This window comes from Coregonus clupeaformis, chromosome 36, assembly GCF_020615455.1.
Source record: "Coregonus clupeaformis isolate EN_2021a chromosome 36, ASM2061545v1, whole genome shotgun sequence".
NCBI classification, from domain to species: Eukaryota; Metazoa; Chordata; class Actinopteri; order Salmoniformes; family Salmonidae; genus Coregonus; species Coregonus clupeaformis.
This window is the reverse complement of record NC_059227.1, coordinates 36,538,097-36,558,084: the sequence shown is the minus strand read 5'-3', so window position 1 is coordinate 36,558,084 and position 19,988 is coordinate 36,538,097. Positions and strand designations below refer to the sequence as shown.

Genomic DNA, 19,988 nt, shown 5'->3' with positions numbered 1-19,988 from the left:
CTGGCCGCTTACACTGGATTTTTGTTGTTGTTGTGGTAATGGGGGGGGATCCGGAATGTAAAATAACGTTATTAACCGGTTCCCATGCTTCAAAAAAAATTATGCTTCTGTTCCGGAACAGTATAGATCACTTTAGTTCGCAGTTCTGATTCTGTCCCTCTGACATTTTTTTTTTTCCGATTCTGTTCCCTGAACCGGTTCCAACCCCTGGTGGTAGACGTAACTTCATTGCCCGGCCCTAGCATTCACACATACGCAATAGGACCATTGTTCTTCATTGTGAATAGACTGGGAATTTTAAGATTTTATCTTACCCTTTAATGGAAAACCGAGTTTTAAAAAATGTCTGTTTAAACGTTATACAAAATTGTCTATTTGTCACATCCCTAACGTACCCTATATTGTCTACTTAATCTACTTACATTAAATATTATTGTATCCCGTGTAGTGCGGGTGAAACAGATTGATGACCTTCAAATCAAAATCAATTACCTTTCCTGATGCTGGATCAGCCGACCTGTGCGCGGCAGTAATAAGGGATTTTATTGGAAGTGCTAGAGAGGTGGATTTGGCGCATGTGCACTTGGTCAAAAACAATACTTAAGATTCTTTCCAGACAATGCATTTTTTCGGTTGCATGCAACTTTTTTTGGAAGTATATACTGGATGTAACTGCAGTAATAACAATAGTTACTCAGCGAAACTCCATTCTTTGGTAAGTACCGAACGTATTTTGACATTATTAAGCTTGAAAAGCTGGTGAATGGCAAGGTGAATGGCTGCTTCCTGGGCTTAAAAGGAGAATCGCCATATTCAACATCTCCTGTAAACCCAGATTCTGGTTCAGTCCTGATCCTGTCAGCTTAGAGTAGCCTTATTACTTGATAACAAAAACAAGGCTCCACATCGCGGATCAGATCCACAGATAAGTTGTAAACCCACACATGCTGGTAAAATGTTATATTTTCAGTGTGTCAGCACAGGGATATAATCCATCAAACCCTCAGAGAGAGAGAGACATAGCACAGCTGCCAGACACAGGATGTATCCCAAATGGCACCCTATTCCCTATATAGTGCACTACTTTTGATCAGAGCCCCATGGGCCTTGGTCAGAAGTAGTTCACTATATAGGGAAACGGGTGCCATTTGGGGCGCATCCACAGCTGAGGTCAGAGGTCATGTGTATTTGATTTCATTGTAAGCTGCCCAGTGCCTGCAATAAGCTGTGACTGGGATGTGTTGGAGGATCTGCTGTTCTCCTGGCTCTCTCCACAACCCCTAAACATACCGCTACTGTCTGAAACCTTGGCAGTGACCACAGTAGGCCTTTATCAAATGCACTGGCCAACATAAATTATAACTGGATGTTTGGATTATCACACAACTTTCTTTAGACTGGAATCTAAAGAAAAGGTAGCCTTAGAATTGCAAATAAGTAAAACCATCAAGTGTTCTCTTACCTAGGGTAAATAATCAATTTAGCGTATATAAATGTAATACAGACTATTAATGTATTGTGATTGTAATTATGTAATAATGCCTCAATAAGACTTTCCTCGTGAGGGACGCTAACTAAATACATAGAATCCCATTTACCCCTCCATTTTGATCTGGTCCTAATTAGGTAGAACGGAGGCAGGAGGGGTACCTGGGCTGCCCGGTAGACATCTGGTAGAAAGCACAGACTAACACCAACAGCACAGTGGGATCATCCATATTCATCCCCATCCATGCTGTGACCAGGGGTAGTGGCCTGTCTCAAATGTCTCTACTCTCCAGACAACACATGGCATCCTGAGACCGAGCCGGGGTCAGGTGGGAGGAGGAAACTGACAACACCTGACACACTCAGCTGCATGATGCTTGAAAGAGCACTACCCCCAGGTGCTCTGCTTGATGAGCAGAGTGGAGGCTGGGGAGCCATGCATATCTAGGAACCCAGCTAGGCACCTGGGGGTAGTGCTCTTTCAAGCATCATGCAGCTGAGTGTGCCAGGATAGAAAACAAGCAGTTCTCACACACAGACAGGAAAAGGAAAATGCAAAACAATGTAAGCTGTTTGAAAAATAATGCTGTATTGTCATGAATCGCCAAGAGATACTTTTTTAAAAGACGTTATTTTGTAAACACGTTGTGCTGAATTCAAATGTACATGGTGGGAGATGAATGCCAATTTAAGTGTGAAAATCCGTGCCTACTGCAGTGGCGCTCATCTGTTCTCTCTGTGTCCTTCCATCCTCCCACACAGCGCAAGGACAGTTGTTGCCTCTAGCCACAGCTAATCACACATGCTTGATATTCTACTGCAACAATGGCTGCCACATCAAAGTCCAAAAACTCTGTATGTAACAAGATTCAACAGAATGATAAACAGCATGCTAATGAGGTCTGCTACTGTTCTTTTAGACCTCTGTTCATGTTTGTTACAATGCAAATTATTATTGTTACTGCAATTCAAGTTGGTTTAGCCAGGGCCAGCTCCAGGCATAAGCGGTCGCTTAGGGCCCCAGGCCGCTAGGGGGCTCCAAACCCCAAAAAAATAAACACGTTTTTGGGGGTCGGGGGGGGAGACTCAGTCAGGGTCTCAACTTACTGTTGAGAGTTATAATGGCAGAACACACAAGGTGCAAGTTCGAAATTTGGTTGTGCATGAGCAATTCTTATCTTATGTCAGTCACTCAATTAGCCATGTCAGCTAACAATTTTTTGATTGGCAAGTTAGTCTAGCCAGCTATCTAAAGTTGTAGTAATCATGGCCGAATACCCAGGGGCGCTGTCCTCCAGGGGGCCCCTATTGATTTTGTTAGTCACTCTCACTCAGATATCATTAACATGGCATAAGTCATGGCAAAATGTATAGAATTGCAGGTAATTTACTTGAAAACGTAAATGTTTCTCTCTGCCGTGAAGAGGGGGGCCATGTTTTGCCGTGAGGACTCTGGAGGACTTCTAAAGTAATTTTACTATCACCGCCTCAGTCATGAATGGTACAAGCCCTTGACTATGAGCTAAAAAATTTACATGAAAACCAGGTGTATGGTGAAGTAATACAGTTCTCATTTTTCTTCTTCATCTGACACTACCCAGTCAACTGAAAACTTGGCCAGATGAAATATGGGTCAGTAAACCAATAGCTACATGAAAGGGACAAGAAAGTAAAAGTGGGGCAGCCTCAGTAGCGCATCAGACTTGATGGGAAAATGTGTTCAGCGAAATCAAAAGGAGTTCACACCGTAACATAATAACCTAACTCAGGTGTTTTCAAACCTTTCCTCTGGGACCCCCAACAGTCCATGAATTTTACCTAGCCTATACCATAGCTATAACACACCTGATTCAAACTTTTCAACTAATTTCAAACCCTTGAATAGGTGAATCTGGTGAGGGCTAGCAACAAAATTGTGAAACGTCTGGGGGTCCCCGAGACGAGAAGGTTTGAAAACTACTGTCCTAGTTAAATCAATAATAATTTATTTTATAACCCACATTAGGAACAATGGCTAAATGGATACAGTTCCAGTTTGACAATCCGAGACCATGCAGACACAAACACCCCACATTTATTTGAGACCTGTCAGCAAAAGATGCGGTGGTGTGTGCAGGGCCTATCCCATTGCAGTGAAGGCAGAACAAAGCCATTTGTTCGCTAGTTAGCTACTAGCTAGCTAGCTACTTGATTAACGTTAGCATACTAAATTAGTAGCTAGCCAACTACAAAGCTGAGACAGGCATGGTTAGTTTAACGTTAACTTTATCAACGGCCATAGAAGTCAGCGTCCCTGCGTAAGCTATACATGACAAAGCAAGGCTGATGATGCACCTCCTCATTGCGCCTATAATTCAATAAGCTAGCTAGCTATGTCAGCACAGTATCAAAAGGGTAGCTAGGCTAGACAGTGTCAACATCAAATCAGTTAGCTGGCTAACTGGCGTCAACTACCGCAACGTGCGAACGTTAGTCACATAACACAATAGCACCAGCTAGTGTTACAACAAGTATACGTATGCTTATTTTACAGAAATAATTAAACCGTTTCCCCATTGACAATGGCAACATTATCCAGGATTGGAAACTAGCTTTAGCTAGCTAACGTTAACTATGCTAATGCAAGGCTCGAGGGTTATTTTGGAATCGCCAGCGCGCACAGTGAAAGAAAGAACTTACCTGGCAAAAGTGTTGGCAATACTGAGTAGACGACTGAGCCGGAGAGTCCGTACTGTTCTTCAGCGCAATTGCTAATTTTAGCAATTTCTCTCGGAGTGCCCCAATCGTTGCACTGGTATCGGTCTGTGCGCTGAGGTTTTGTTCGGCCTCTTCGTCCGCCATCTTCACACCCAACTCCGTCGCGTACCACTGCCGCGTACGCAGACAGCATGTGACCAGAATAATTAACGCACGCATAATGAAATGCCACTGTAGTCCACGGAGGGGCGTAGCAGTTTTGACAACTCTGTGGTAGGTAGCAGGCTGCACGTATGTTTTTTTGCGTGCAGGCACTTAACTATTATAAATCAACAAAACTTGAAGACATCAAGAGGCCAATCAATTATGAACATTAGGTTATCAGCTCAAAACATCACTTCAGTGAATGATTGTATTCATCATTACAATCAGGTAAGGTAATAATCTATCAGTCTTATAAAGCCCTTAAAAAATATATATATATGGGTGCAGAAGTCAGTTTCTCGCACAGGTCTTTGGTCACTCACATACCATCTATTGTAGCCTAGTATGGAGGGATAAATACCTACAGTGAAATCAGTGGAGGCTGCGGAGGGGAGGACACCTCATAATAATGGCTGGAACGCAGGTGTGCCTGTATTTCGCAGGTGCGACTGGTGTAGTAAAACCAATTGAGACAGTAATGTGCAGTAATGTCTAACAAGTAATATCTAACAAACCAAAAAAGTGTTAAACATGACAGCTTTGCACACTATTGGCATTCTCTCAACCAGCTTCACCTGGAATGCTTTTCCAACAGTCTTGAAGGAGTTCCCACATATGCTGATCACTTGTTAGCTACTTTTCCTTCACTCCGCCGTCAGACTCATCCCAAACCATCTCAATTGGGTTGAGGTCGGAGGATTGTGGATGCCAGGTCATCTGATGCAGCACTCCATCACTCTCCTTCTTAGTAAAATAGCCCTTACACAGCCTGGAGGTGTGTTGGGTCATTGTCCTGTTGAAAAACAAATGATAGTCCCACTAAGACCAAACCAGATGGGATGGCGTATCGCTGCAGAATGCTGTGGTAGCCATGCTGGTTAAGTGTGCCTTGAATGCTAAATAAATCACAGACAGCGTCACAAGCAAAGCACCCCCAAACCATAATACCTCCTCCTCCATACTTTACGGTGGGAACTACACATGCGGAGATCATCCGTTCACCCACACGACGTCTCACAAAGACACAGCGGTTGGAACCAAAAATCTCCATTGCTCGTGTTTCTTGGCCCAAGCAGGTCTCTTCTTCTTATTGATGTCATTTAGTAGTGGTTTCTTTGCAGCAATTCAACCATGAAGGCCTGATTCACACAGTCCCCTCGGAACAGTTGATGTTGAGATGTGTCTGTTACTTGAACTCTGTGAAGCATTTATTTGGGCTGCAATTTCTGAAGCTGGTAACTCTAATGAACTTATCCTTTGCAGCAGAGGTAACTCTGGGTCTTCCTTTCCTGTGGCGGTCCTCATGAGAGCCAGTTTCATCTTAGCGCTTGATGGTTTTTGCGACTGCACTTGAAGAAACTTTCAAAGTTCTTGAAATGTTCCGTATTGACTGACCTTCATGTCTTAAAGTAATGATGGACTGTCGTTTCTCTTTGCTTATTTGAGCTGTTCTTGCCATAATATGGACTTGGTCTTTTACCAAATAGGGCTATCTTCTGTATACCACCCCTACCTTGTCACATCACAACTTATTGGCGCAAACACATTAAGAAGGAAAGAAATTCCACAAATTAACTTTTAACAAGGCACACCTGTTAATTGAAATGCATTCCAGGTGACTACCTCATGAAGCTGGATGAGAGAATGCCAAGAGTGTGCAAAGCTGTCATCAAGGCAAAGGTGGCTATTTGAAGAATCTCAAATCTCAAATATATTTTGATTTGTTTAACACTTTTTTGGTTATTACATGATTCCATGTGTGTTATTTCATAGTTTTGATGACATCACTATTATTTTACAATGTAAACACTTTTTAAAATAAAGAAAAACCCTTGAATGAGTAGGTGTGTCCAAACATTTGACTGGTAGTGTACATATGAGATGAGTAATGCAAAATATGTAAACATTATTAAAGTGACTAGTGTTCCATTATTAAAGTGGCCAGTGATTTCAAGTCTACGTATATAAGGCAGCAGCTTTTAATGTGCTAGTGATGGCTATTTAACAGTCTGATGGCCTTGAGATAGAAGCTGTTTTTCAGTCTCTCGGTCACAGCTTTGATGCACCTGTACTGACCTCGCCTTCTGGACGATAGCGGGGTGAACAGGCAGTGGCTCGGGTGGTAGTTGTCCATTATGATCCTTTTGGCCTTCCTGTGACATCGGGTGCTGTAGGTGTCCTAGAGGGCAGGTAGTTTGCCCCCGGTGATGCATTGGGCAGACCGCACCACCCTCTGGAGAGCCCTGCGGTTGTGGGCGGTGCAGTTGCCGTACCAGGCGGTGATACAGCCCGACAGGATGCTCTCAATTGTGCATCTGTAAAAGTTTGTGAGGATTTTAAGTGCCAAGCCAAATTTCTTCAGCCTCCTGTCTGTGTGAGTGGACCATTCCAGCTTGTCAGTGAAGTGTATGCCGAGAAACTTGAAGCTTTTCACCTTCTCCACTGCGGTCCCGTCAATGTGTTTGTGTATGCATGTGCATTTATAAGCCATGATTATTCTTGGTCAAAGTTTGTGTTTACGCAAAGAGCAAGAAGCATTACTTTAAAAAAAATATTTTTATTTTGAAAAGCACAACATCACATAGCCAATGGACACACTGCATGTAACTTTCCTTCATATGTTCCCTGATGGGACTATTCTGTAAGTTCAACCTGGGCCTGCAAATCTATGCATGCTCCTTTCGTCTGAGCAGTTTCTTAAAGGCCAACTTAAAATCCTCATTGAAGCTGGTGTAAAGTAGAGGGTTAATAAGTGAGTTGATGTAGCCCAGCCAGGTTAGGAAGTCTGATACCTGAGGGGAGGCAGTTATGACCTGTAGGCCCACAAGGAGCTCCTTCAGAAAGAAAGGCAGCCAGCAGAGGATGAAAGCCCCGAGGATGAGGCCCAGGATACGTGCTGCCTTCCTCTCCCGGGAGGTACAGATCTGGTTCCTCTCATCTGCCCCATCCATATCTGTCTCAAATGAGGGTATACGGATGGTGTCATTGAGCCTGTCAAACTCCAGAGTGGGGTCTGAGGTGGATAGGTCCGATACGCAGAAGGTGTGTGCCACACGGCAGTGGTTCAGAGAGTTCTGGCTGTCAGTCTTCGTCTGGCTTCGGCTGCTTAGGTACCGCGATGAGCCCCGTTTCTGATAGAGCGTCTTAGCAGCATTGTAAATCCTATAGTACAAGATGAGAATAAGGGTCATGGGGATGTAAAAGGCCCCGAAGGTGGAGTAAATAGTGTAGCCCACGTGGTCATGCTCTATGATGCACTGATTTGGGCCGTGGCTACCGGGCCTGTGTCTCCAGAAGAGGGGTGGAATGGATATGAAGACTGAGATGACCCAGATGATGCCCACCATGACAGCTGCCCGGCGGGCCGACCTCTTACGGGCGTACTCGATGGCCTTGGTGATAGCCCAGTAGCGGTCCAGCGCTATGACACACAGGTGCAGGATGGAGCAGGTGCAGCAGGTCATGTCCACACTTAGCCAGGCCTCACACACCACCTGGCCCAATGACCAGGTCTCTGTGGCAATGTAGAGGATGCTGATTGGCATGACCAGGATAGCCACCAGGAAGTCGGTGAACGCCAGGGAGCAGATGAGGTAGTTGGCAGGCAGGTGGAGCTTCTTGGTGGTGCAGATGGCTGTGATGACAGCACTGTTGGCTAGCATGGTGAGGAGGGTGAGTAGCCCAAGAATAACCACCAGCACCACCATCCTATCTGTGAACACCACCACAGGGAGAGCGCTGGCTGGGGCTCCTGTGCTGTTGGTGATATTGGGCCCTGTGGAGCTGTCCCCAAGGTACCTCTCCATCTCCATCTTCCCCAGACAGGGCCAGCTCTCCCCCTGTGCTGGGCAAACTCTGTCCTAGGAATAGGATCCACACTATAGGTCAGTGGTCACCCTGTAACACACAAAACAGACATATACAGTACATTAGTTAGGCCTCCTGTAGCTCAATTGGTAGAGCATGGCGCTTGCAACGCCAGGGTTGTGGGATCGATTCCCACGGGGGGCCAGTATGAAAAATGTATGCACTCACTAAACTGTATGTCGCTCTGGATAAGAGCGTCTGCTAAATGACTAAAATGTACAAATCTAAATTAGAAAGTGAACATATTTCATAATTGAACATGTACACACAACTGTCACAGTGACCTTAGTGAAAACTTGTTTTCAGTAGGATACTTTCATTAGAATTCAAACAAGTACGCTAGATGTCATTTTATGTTATATCTCTTGTGTAATAACTGCTTAACACTGGAGGGTACAGTGTTTCTTTGCTCTAGCAAACTTTAAATGAATCTTTGTTTTTTTCACCTGCCTTTTTAATCAACAGAGATGCCCTTGGTAATTGGAGGTTGTTATACAATAGGAGAAAGATAGACAATAAATGTAAAATAGTGCAGCCCATGGCAGTAATTGAGCTTCTGAAAGGTGAGGGGTTTGGATTTATAGTGGAGACTTGTTAATGCAATATCATTTGGGAGATGAAAAGCCACTTAACACAGCAAGTACTTATAAAACCGAGGGGTCCTAAAGTGGAGGACACACTGATAATTGTCACTGATATATTTTTTGTTTTGTCTATAATTAAACATATATAAAGATATTTTACTGTACCAATCAGGGGGGAACTGTTAAAACACCCTGAAAGAGAATACAGAGGAAAATATACAGAACAGTGAGTGAATATAATAACAAGAACAACTCCAGCACACTGGTAATCTTGATGCTTCCACCAATGTAATGGATCATTTTGACCAAGGTTTCAGTCTAAATCAACCTTCATCAGGGTGAGTGAACATAGCATGTGGCAAGTGTAAATGAGACCTAATGATGTAAAATGGTTGATCTATCTCATACAATGTCTCTCGTCCACTCTGAGAGGCAGAAATATTGGCCTTTCTATCTGCAGTCAGGCTTGAGAGACTGCTGAAGGACACAGCTTGAGGAGGCCAATTCATTTAGCTAGACTCGGTAGACGGAACATTTCAATGGCAGCTGTCAGCATTGAGATGGTTCACTACTGCCCCTAGTGCACCTCTTAGTACAGACCTCGCCTGAGTCAATATAATTACTGACAGATGGGCCAAGGCAGGGTGCCCAGGCTGGTAATGATTTGCATTAGTTAACAAAGCAGAATGAAATTACTAAGACCATCCACTTGGTGAGAGTACAGGGAAACACAGCAAGGATAGTTCAGGAAAAAAGTGTTGGAATTTATAATACAACTCATTCAACATGATCTAATTTTAGAAGTCTAAAATTACTTTAGAGGTCAATCTAAATGTCACACAAAAATATTCCTGGTAAATGAGAAAGATTCAATTTTCTCCATAGTTGTATTTCAGTGGAGTTTTTGAAAGCTACCAAAATGTAATGATAAAGAGCTAAACATTTTAAGTAATTAATGGGCTAGACCTATTTCAAAAATGTAATCTAAATTACTTTGAAAGTACCAGTAAGATATGTCTACCGCTGTATTACTCAGCCTGAAGCAATATTTTCAGACCATTTAGTCAACAATGGAGGTGTCCAGAGGCCTTTCCCTTAACTGCACATACAGAACTAACATCAACAACATGCACGCCAGTCTTTCCTGGTTGAGGGTTGACAAGAGATTAACTGCTTCTCTTCTAGTTTTTATGAGAAATATTACTGTAATGAAAATTACAGATTGTCTGCATAATCAAGTAACATTCAGCTCAGACACCCATATATACCCCACAAGACATGCCGCCAGAGGTCTCTTCACTGCAATGCACAGTATTATATAGAGCCATGATCACATGGAACTCCCTTCCATCTCCAATTACTCAAGCAAACAGCATAATTACCTTTAAAAAATATTAAACATCTCATTGAATGGCGGGGACTATAAGGACACACACACACACACACATACACACACAGACACACTCAAACACACACATCATTTGTTTTAGTTGTATTGTTTGTATATCGTTGTATTTAACATTTGTGTGACTGTCCTTGTCTATCAGTGTACCAGTGGACCCCAAGAAGAGTAGCTGCTGCCTCTGTAAAAGCTAATGGGGATCCAAATAAACAAAACAAGAAAATGTAGGTTTGAAAAAGATCACGTTTTTGCTATGAGCCAATGGGGTAACCTAGTTAACCACAGGTTGTTTTCCCCACAGGCGGGCAGGGCCGCGACGTTCTATCTAATACCGACTGGGACTATGCCTTTCAAAGTGGCTTTCCCCTCATCACTGGCTTCACCTGTCAAGCACTCTCTGAGAGAATACAGATCAGTCTGTGCAATGCATCCTACTGCCTCCCCCTCAGAGCCGAGGAGAGCTGCCTTCATGTAACAACTCAGTCTGGCATCTGAAAGGCAATTTCCACTGAGGAATAGGGTCAGCACACCACTGTCACATCATTTATGGTACAGGAGAGCCAAGAGCTAGCACATTTTGATTTTATCCATGGCTCTGATGACAATCCTTTGTTGCTGATATTTCATTAAAGTATTTTAGATAGAACTTGGTCCAGTGCTACTGCTTGTTACTTCATTAATAAGCCTTGACTCAATTCTTATGAATATTAATCTTCAATCTTATTCACATCAGAGTATGTAGACAACAACCAGCAACCGCTTCTTCAAAATGCTTTTCATGTATCTTGAGGATGAATAATTGCATATTGGCTCAATAAAGATATCACTCAGACTCAATTCAACATTACACTCCTTTACTATGTGTGTAGTTGTGTGTAGTGTGTATTAATAATCCTTTAGGTGGAGAATAAATACCCATTTCCTCTCATTGAGACAGTTATGATCAAATGCAATTTGAACACATGTTGCTTTTCTATACTCTACCTCCCTGGGGAATGAACACGTCTCAAACACTCCCATCATGTTGTATTGACATAGAATCAGTCAGTGGCTTTGAGATTGTCACACACCAAACAATCATTTTTTCCCTTTGGATTATTTCCGTCTCTGATTCGAGCAACGATGCTGCAAAGCTGTCATTAATAACCTTTTACTGCAGTGGGCTAAATCAGGGTCTCACAGAGTGTTGCTTGGTAGTCTTAAACAACTCAACTTTGAAACAAAAGTATACAACTAACACACATGATTATAGGCTTAAAAAAAGGAGACACCTGTACCATGCCAAATATAGACATGAAATGTATTCCATTTTGAGTTTGCATCCCAATATTACACTTTATATACATCACAGAAGACTGAAATATAACAAAACCGCAAGGCTGTCATTAAACATGGGTTTAGAATCAGAATTAATGAAGCATTTAGTCGTCCTTCTGAAGAGTACCAAGTCCCTCTCAAATGTAATGCAAAAACTCTGTTTTAGAGACTGAAATAACTCTGCCTCGGATGCCCCATTAGTTTCCACTGGGAAGGAAATAAAGAAAACTCCAAAGCCACAAATCTCTTCCACATGCCATATGCTGACCCATGTCCATGACCTGCTTCCACATGCCATATGCTGACCCATGTCCATGACCTGCTACCACATGCCATATGCTGACCCATGTCCATGACCTGCTACCACATGCCATATGCTGACCCATGTCCATGACCTGCTACCACATGCCATATGCTGACCCATGTCCATGACCTGCTACCACATGCCATTTGCTGACCCATGTCCATGGCCTGCCTACTGGCCTAAAACAGAATCTGGGCCAACCCATTACTGAGGTCAGCTTCAGCATCACATACCCAATGTAATGCTGTTGATGATCTTTCAAGAAATGGGCACAAATCCCGCAGTTTGGCAGTTTCAGATGAAGGGACAGAGAGTAGGGCTATGATGCATTGGGGCATAGAGTCCTAATAGAGTCAAGAATCATAGGGAATAAATAAGACATCTTTGTCATCTATTTGTCATCACATTTGAATCACAAACTGATACATTACTGTAGTGTAATAATACTGACAGTAGCGTATAAATTGGACCACATAAATCATTTAAAGCACCTTTTGAGAGCAACTAATCAGCCTAATAAAGATTGCTATTTTTCACAAGATCTGTGTAAAAGTAATTGCTGTAACACAGCCAAGCCTTGAAAAGCCTGTGAGCTAAATGAATAATTTAACAGGACATTGTTTTGTATCACACAAGACCAGGGTAACATTCACAACAACAATTTATATAATGCCAACTGCTGCGGAGAACATTAAAGCCTTCTATTTTCTCCTTTAAAACAGCAATCATCAGTTGAAACAATAACAAAGCGTACTCCCCGCCCCTGTTTCTGTAAAAAGCTGAGGACTGGGGCTGGAGAAATGTAACCGCTCTCAAATGCATAGATAGAGCTATGGATGCAAGGACTGAGCATCCATGATATCAACATTATAGTTTTAACTATATTTTGAGGCAATATAGTGTTTGTTTACATTTAATTTGTTTACAATCATTTCAGTAAAACAAGCATATATTTTTGGTTCTGATGAGGCATTTATAAGTTATATTCTTCAAGCATCAATGTTCTCTACTGCACTTGGTATTATAAATGGATGTTGTGAATGTTACCCTGGTAATGTGTGATACAAAACAGTGGCCTGTTGAATAATTAATTAAGTGGTAAGCAAGTTATGTCCAAGAAAACAGATTTTCACCAATGTAAATTAAATTTATTGTGTTAGAAGTTTCATGACGCTTGTATCTAAACCAAGGCAGATCATTTAAAAATTGTTCTATACATCAGTTGGTGTCTCTGTAAGTTTCAGGTCCTAAATCTGGCATGAAAGTGCACCCTTGCAGCTGTGTGGGCTAATATAGTCAAAATGCTTGCCTTGGGGTAAGTTGGGCTAATGGTTGAGCCAATGGCAAGTTGAGCAAATGTAAGTGTTTTCTTTCTAGTCATAATGCAAGGCATTATAGCTGGGATATGAGGTAACAAAGGCCTATGTTAAAAGTGTGTGTTTTGTGTTAAGCCTGTGTTAAAAGATGCTTAAAATTATTAAAAGACAAAAAGCGATTGTGATTGTGTCACGTCTCCTCCCATTGCTCCCTTCCGGCGCTCTGATTCGCCGGTCTACTGAGCCACAGGTCTGAGCGCACCACCTCGGCAACACCGGAATGGAAACCCAACGCACCCTAATCACCTCCAGCACACCTGCACCTCATCATCTCATCACCACCCCTATTTAGGCCTGGACTGTTCTGGATGATGTTGTGTGTGATTGTTTAGCTTCGTGTCGTTTACTCTATCGTTGTCATTGTTAAGTAAACCTTGACCTTGTTAATTCCTGCGTCTGCGTCCTGCCTCTTCGTATACTCAGTACACGTCACAGAATCACACACCTAACGAAAATGGATGCAGCAGTAGTTTCCCAGTGCCTCGACCAGCACCAGCAGTAGCTTGCCAAATTGAACGCCGCCATGCAGGAAGTGCTCAAATCTCTGCATAATCTGCCCAGCGCTACGGTTCCACCTCAGGGAGCGGCGAGTGCCCCCAATCCACCTGTTTCCGTGCTATTACCCACTCCTGCGGGAACACTCTCCCTACCGGAGCGCTATGACGGTAAAACTACTAAATGTAGCGGCTTTCTGCTACAGGTTTCCCTTTATCTGGCGCATCAGCCTGGGGCATATCCATCTGACCAAGCCAGGATAGCGCTGGTGATTTCGCTTCTTAAAGGAAAGGCGCTGGATTGGACCATGGCAGTCTGGGAAGGAGAGGAGGCAGTGGCACTTCCCTACCCCATCTTCCTCGCTAGGTTCAGGGCGGTGTTTGATCATCCCATGGAGGGAAAGGACTCGGGGTGAGCATCTCCTCCATCTACAACAGAGAGAGGGGCCCGCGTCAGAGTACGCTCTGAGCTTTCGCACGGTGGCGGCGTCTTCCGGCTGGAATGAGCGTGCTCTGCGTACGGCCTTCAGGAGAGGCTTACGGGAGGACATCAAGACGGAACTCGCATGTCGGGACGACAAGATGGACCTTGATACCCTCATCACCACGTCCACCGTCTTGTCGACCTGTTGAGAGCGATAGACGGCATTCCCAACACCTCCCAGAGCCTCGACGCTCACCCCATCTGAGCTATGGAAGCCGCCCTGATTCCGAGTCCTCACCCATGGAGGTGGGCAGCACCCCCTACACCACCACGGACCACAGATCTACTGGCGGCTCCCTATCTAGGCGTTATGACTCCCGTCGCCGCTCCGTGAGTGTTACGTCAGCTCCTATCACAAAACCATTGTTTTTAGTTCCCATAACGGTGACTGGTTATTCCTTCTCTACCATTTCTACCGCAATGATAGATTACGTATCAGCGGGGAACCTTATAGATAGGTTGCCCTCCGTGCCACTGCCATCTCCGTAACACGTCACCTCACTGGACAATAAACCCCTTGGATCAGGCACCAATACGTACGTCACTCTCCCCATCACCATCACCATTCCCACACTACTGGAGCACCACGAGGAGCTGGCATTCCACATCATCACGTCACCCTTCACCGGACCGTCTTGGGATTTCCCTGGCTCAGACTACACAACCCCACTATCAATTGGAGCATCAAGAGGATCACAGCCTGGTCCACCTCATGCCGGAAGAACTGCCTGCCGGTGGTTTGTTGTTCCACGTCAGTGGAGAGTCCGGAGTCCGCCCTCCAGCCCAACATTCCACGTGAGTACGCAGATCTCTCCAATGTCTTCTCTTCATTAACGGCTACGTGTCTCCCTCCTCACAGGCCCTGGGACTGCACCATGTATGTGGTGGAGACCCTGAAACAGGGGTTCATCAGACACTCTACCTATTCTGCCTCCGCCAGCTTCTTCTTCGTGGCCAAAAAAGACGGAGGACTGATACCATGCATTGACTACCGGGGGCTGAACGCAGTCACCACCAAGTACAGGTACCCCCTCCCTCTGGTTCCGTCGGCCATCGAGCAGCTACGAGGGGCCCAGTACTTTACCAAGTTGGACCTGAGGAGTGCCTACAACCTGATCCGAATCCGGGAAGGACGAGTGGAAGACGGCATTCAGCACTACCTCAGGCCACTATGAATACTGCGTCATGCAATACGGCCTCGCCAACGCACCATCTGTGTTCCAGTCCTTCGTCAATGACGTGTTCCGGGACATGCTGAGTAGACAGGTGGTGGTGTACATCTACGATATCCTGATCTACTCGGCTACGTTCGAGGAGTACGTCAAGGACGTCCGAGCTGTCCTACTCCGCCTCTGGGAACACAGCCTGTTGGTGAAGGGGGAGAAATGGGAATTCCACCAACAGGCCATCTCCTTCCTGGGATACCGGATCAGTCCTCAGGGGGTGTTCATGGAAGGAGTGAAGACGGACGCCGTCAGGTCATGGCCAGTTCCCACCACCATCAAGGGCCTACAGAGCTTCCTGGGCTTCGCTAATTTCTATCGGCGTTTCATCAGGTCCTTCAGCTCCATAGCCGCCCCGCTCACCTCTCTCCTTAAGGGTGGGCCTCAGATGCTGGCCTGGAACCGTGAGGCTGACGCTGCCTTCAAGAGGCTGAAGGAGAGGTTCACCACAGCGCCCATCCTAAAACACCCAGATCCATCTCGTCCTTTCATCCTGGAGGTGGACACATCGGAGGAGGGCATGGGTGCGGTCCTCTCCCAGCGGCACAGTAAGCCAGAGAAAATGTATCCCTGTGCCTTTTTCTCTAAAAAAGCTTACCCCTGCAGAGAGGAACTATGGAGTTGGAGACAGGGAGCTGTTGGCGTTGGTCCTCGCTCTGGAGGAATGGAGACACTGGCTGGAGGGCAAAGTCCATCCATTCCAGATTCTTACTGACCACCGGAATTTGAAGAATATACGGGCAGCTACACGGATGAACTCTCGTCAAGCCAGGTGGGCCCAATTTCTCACTTGTTTCCAATTCATTCTGTCCTACCGCCCAGGATCCCAGAATGTGAAGGCCGATGCACTCTCCAGGATGCACCATATCGGAGAAAGGAAGGATCTGGGGGGTCCTATCCTGCCCTCGTCTCTCATCGTTGCTCCTGTCGTTTGGGATGTGGACGAAGACATCCGCCTGGTGGCTCAGGAGGACCCAGCGCCTGTCAACGCCCCTCCGGGGCTCATGTATGTACCCACCAGTGTCCGGGACCGCTTGCTGATCTGGGCGCACACCACCCTTACGGCAGGGCACTCTGGTTCTCTGCATTCTCTAGCCCAAAAATACTGGTGGCCCACCTTGGCTTCTGATGTCTCCCGCTACGTCAACTCCCGTTCCGTATGTGCCCAAACGAAGACACCTCGGAACGCCCCAGCAGGCAAACTAGTTCCTCTCCCAGTGCCTCAGCGACCTTGGTCACACCTGTCCATAGACTTTGTCACCGACCTTCCACGTTCTGATGGCTTCACCACAGTCATGGTGGTCGTAGTTCAGTTCTCCAAATTATGCCGTTTTTTGCCACTAACTGGTCTTTCTCCTGCTCTCCAGGTCGCTGAGGTCCTGTTCCAACAGGTCTTCCGGCATTATGGACTTCCGGAGGACATCGTCTCGGACCGTGGCCCCCAATTCACCTCCCGAGTGTGGAAGGCTTTCCTGGAGAAGATCGGGGCCACGGCCAGCCTCACTTCCTGGTATAGGCCTCACTCGAATGGGCAGGTGGAGCGCATGAACCAGGAGCTGGGGTGGTTTCTTCGTTCCACTGTCAGGAACGGCAGGGTGAGTGGGCGAGGTTTCTTCCTTGGGCAGAATATGCCCAGAACTCCCTTGTTCACTCCTACATGGGGCTCACTCCCTTCCAGTGCGTCCTGGGGCACCAGCCGGCCCTGGCCCCTTGGACACCCAGCCAGACCGATGCGCCTGCTGTCTACAAGTGGTTCCACAGGGCCGGACAGGTCTGGGATGCCGCCCATGTCCATCTCCAGAGGGCCATTCGTCGGCAGAAGGACCAAGCCAACCTCCACCGCAGTGAGGCCCCTGTATTCCAGCCTGGGGCTTGTGTCTGGCTGTCCACAAAAAACCTCCCTCTCCTCCTGCCCTGCAAGAAACTGAGCCCCCGGTTTGTGGGGCCGTTTTAAGGTCCTCCGGCGGATAAAAGAGGTATCATACTGGCTGCTCCTTCCCCGTCACTACCGTGTCTCACCCACTTTGTGTCTCTCCTCAGGCCGGTGGTTGACGGAAGTCCGGCGTATGCGGTGAGGGACCTGCTGTACTCCAGGTTCCGTGGGGGACGGCTCCATTACCTGGTGGACTGGGAGGGGTATGGTCTTGAGGAGAAGCTGGGTTCCGGCTGGGGACGTTCTGGACCCCAACCTAATTCGGGACTTCCACCGCCCTGACCGGCCCGCTCCTCGTCCTCGGGGTCGTCCTCCTTGCCGGCGACGTCCAGCGGCTGGAGCCACGCGGTCCCGGGGGGTACTGTCACGTCTCTTCCCATTGCTCCCCTCAGGCGAGCCGGTCTACTGAGCCACCGGTCTGAGCGCACCACCTCGGCAACACCGGAATCGAAACCCAACGCACCCTAATCACCTCCAGCTCACCTGCACCTCCTCATCTCATCACCACCCCTATTTAGGCCTGGACTGTTCTGGATGATGTTGTGTGTGATTGTTTAGCTTTGTGTCGTTTATGCTATCTTTGTTATTCCTGCGTCTGCGTCCTGCCTCTTTGTATACTCAGTACACATCACAGATTGTATTGAATTGTGTTTGGGGAAAAAATATGGTAGTGGTAATATTTAATTCAGTACAGAAATGTGGAGGCGGCTTAACTTACCTTGTCCCGCGGATCAACTTACCCAATACCCGGGGTAAACTGTGCCAAGGGACCACTTTGTTTGGACAAGCTACAGTGGATATAAAAGGTCTACACACCCCTGTTAAAATACCCGGTTTAAGTGATGTAAAAGAATGAGACAAATATAAATCATGTCAGAACTTTTTCCACTGTTAATGTGACCTACAATATGAACAATTCAATTGAAAAACAAACTGAAATCTTCGAGGGGGAAAAATGAAAGATAAAAACCTTACAATAACCTGGTTGCATAAGTGTGCACACCCTCTTATAACTTTGGATGTGGCTGTGTTCAGAATTAACCAATCACATTCAAACTCATGTTAAATAGAAGTCATTACACACCTGCCATCATTTAAAGTGACTGTGATTAATCACAAATAAAGTTCAGCTGTTCTAGTAGGATTTTCCTGACATTTTCTTAGTTGCATCTCAGAGCAAAAGCCATGGTCCACAGAGAGCTTCCAAGGCATCAGAGGGATCTCATTGTTGAAAGATATCAGTCAGGAGAAGGGTACAAAAGAATTTCCAAAGCATTACATATACCATGGAACACAGTGAAGACAGTCATCATCAAGTGGAGAAAATATGGCACAACAGAGACATTACCAAGAGCTGGACGTCCCTCCAAAATGTATGAAAAGACGAGAAGATCCCTCCAAAATGTATGAAAAGACGAGAAGAAAACTGGTCAGGGAGGCTTCCAAGAGGCCTACAGCAACATTAAAGGAACTGCAGGAATTTCTGGCAAGTACTGGCTGTGTGCTACAGTGGGGGAAAAAAGTATTTAGTCAGCCACCAATTGTGCAAGTTCTCCCACTTAAAAAGATGAGAGAGGCCTGTAATTTTCATCATAGGTACACGTCAACTATGACAGACAAATTGAGATTTTTTTTTCCAGAAAATCACATTGTAGGATTTTTTATGCATTTATTTGCAAATTATGGTGGAAAATAAGTATTTGGTCACCTACAAACAAGCAAGATTTCTGGCTCTCACAGACCTGTAACTTCTTCTTTAAGAGGCTCCTCTGTCCTCCACTCGTTACCTGTATTAATGGCACCTGTTTGAACTTGTTATCAGTATAAAAGACACCTGTCCACAACCTCAAACAGTCACACTCCAAACTCCACTATGGCCAAGACCAAAGAGCTGTCAAAGGACACCAGAAACAAAATTGTAGACCTGCACCAGGCTGGGAAGACTGAATCTGCAATAGGTAAGCAGCTTGGTTTGAAGAAATCAACTGTGGGAGCAATTATTAGGAAATGGAAGACATACAAGACCACTGATAATCTCCCTCGATCTGGGGCTCCACGCAAGATCTCACCCCGTGGGGTCAAAATGATCACAAGAACGGTGAGCAAAAATCCCAGAACCACACGGGGGGACCTAGTGAATGACCTGCAGAGAGCTGGGACCAAAGTAACAAAGCCTACCATCAGTAACACACTACGCCGCCAGGGACTCAAATCCTGCAGTGGCAGACGTGTCCCCCTGCTTAAGCCAGTACATGTCCAGGCCTGTCTGAAGTTTGCTAGAGTGCATTTGGATGATCCAGAAGAGGATTGGGAGAATGTCATATGGTCAGATGAAACCAAAATAGAACTTTTTTGGTAAAAACTCAACTCGTCGTGTTTGGAGGACAAAGAATGCTGAGTTGCATCCAAAGAACACCATACCTACTGTGAAGCATGTGGGTGGAAACATCATGCTTTGGGGCTGTTTTTCTGCAAAGGGACCAGGACGACTGATCCGTGTAAAGGAAAGAATGAATGGGGCCATGTATCGTGAGATTTTGAGTGAAAACCTCCTTCCATCAGCAAGGGCATTGAAGATGAAACGTGGCTGGGTCTTTCAGCATGACAATGATCCC

General features: G+C 45.6%; 2 protein-coding genes across 3 annotated transcripts in view; both read right to left on the bottom strand.

Annotated features, from left to right (window-relative positions):
• The window catches only part of LOC121552879 (zinc finger protein 292-like), a 32,981-nt gene extending 28,638 nt beyond the window's left edge, over positions 1 to 4,343 (bottom strand). For both annotated transcript variants that reach the window (XM_041865966.2, XM_041865967.2), the window contains exon 1: positions 4,168 to 4,343. In XM_041865966.2, coding sequence (XP_041721900.2) covers positions 4,168 to 4,329 — 162 coding nt within the window. In that variant the 5' untranslated portion in view covers positions 4,330 to 4,343. The remainder of the gene's footprint in view (positions 1 to 4,167) is intronic.
• A 2,587-nt stretch (positions 4,344 to 6,930) lies between these two features.
• Positions 6,931 to 19,988, bottom strand: part of LOC121552710 (5-hydroxytryptamine receptor 1E-like) — a 30,141-nt gene continuing 17,083 nt past the window's right edge. The window contains exon 2 of the mRNA XM_041865722.2: positions 6,931 to 8,286. Coding sequence (XP_041721656.1) covers positions 7,056 to 8,201 — 1,146 coding nt within the window. The 5' untranslated portion in view covers positions 8,202 to 8,286 and the 3' untranslated portion in view covers positions 6,931 to 7,055. The remainder of the gene's footprint in view (positions 8,287 to 19,988) is intronic.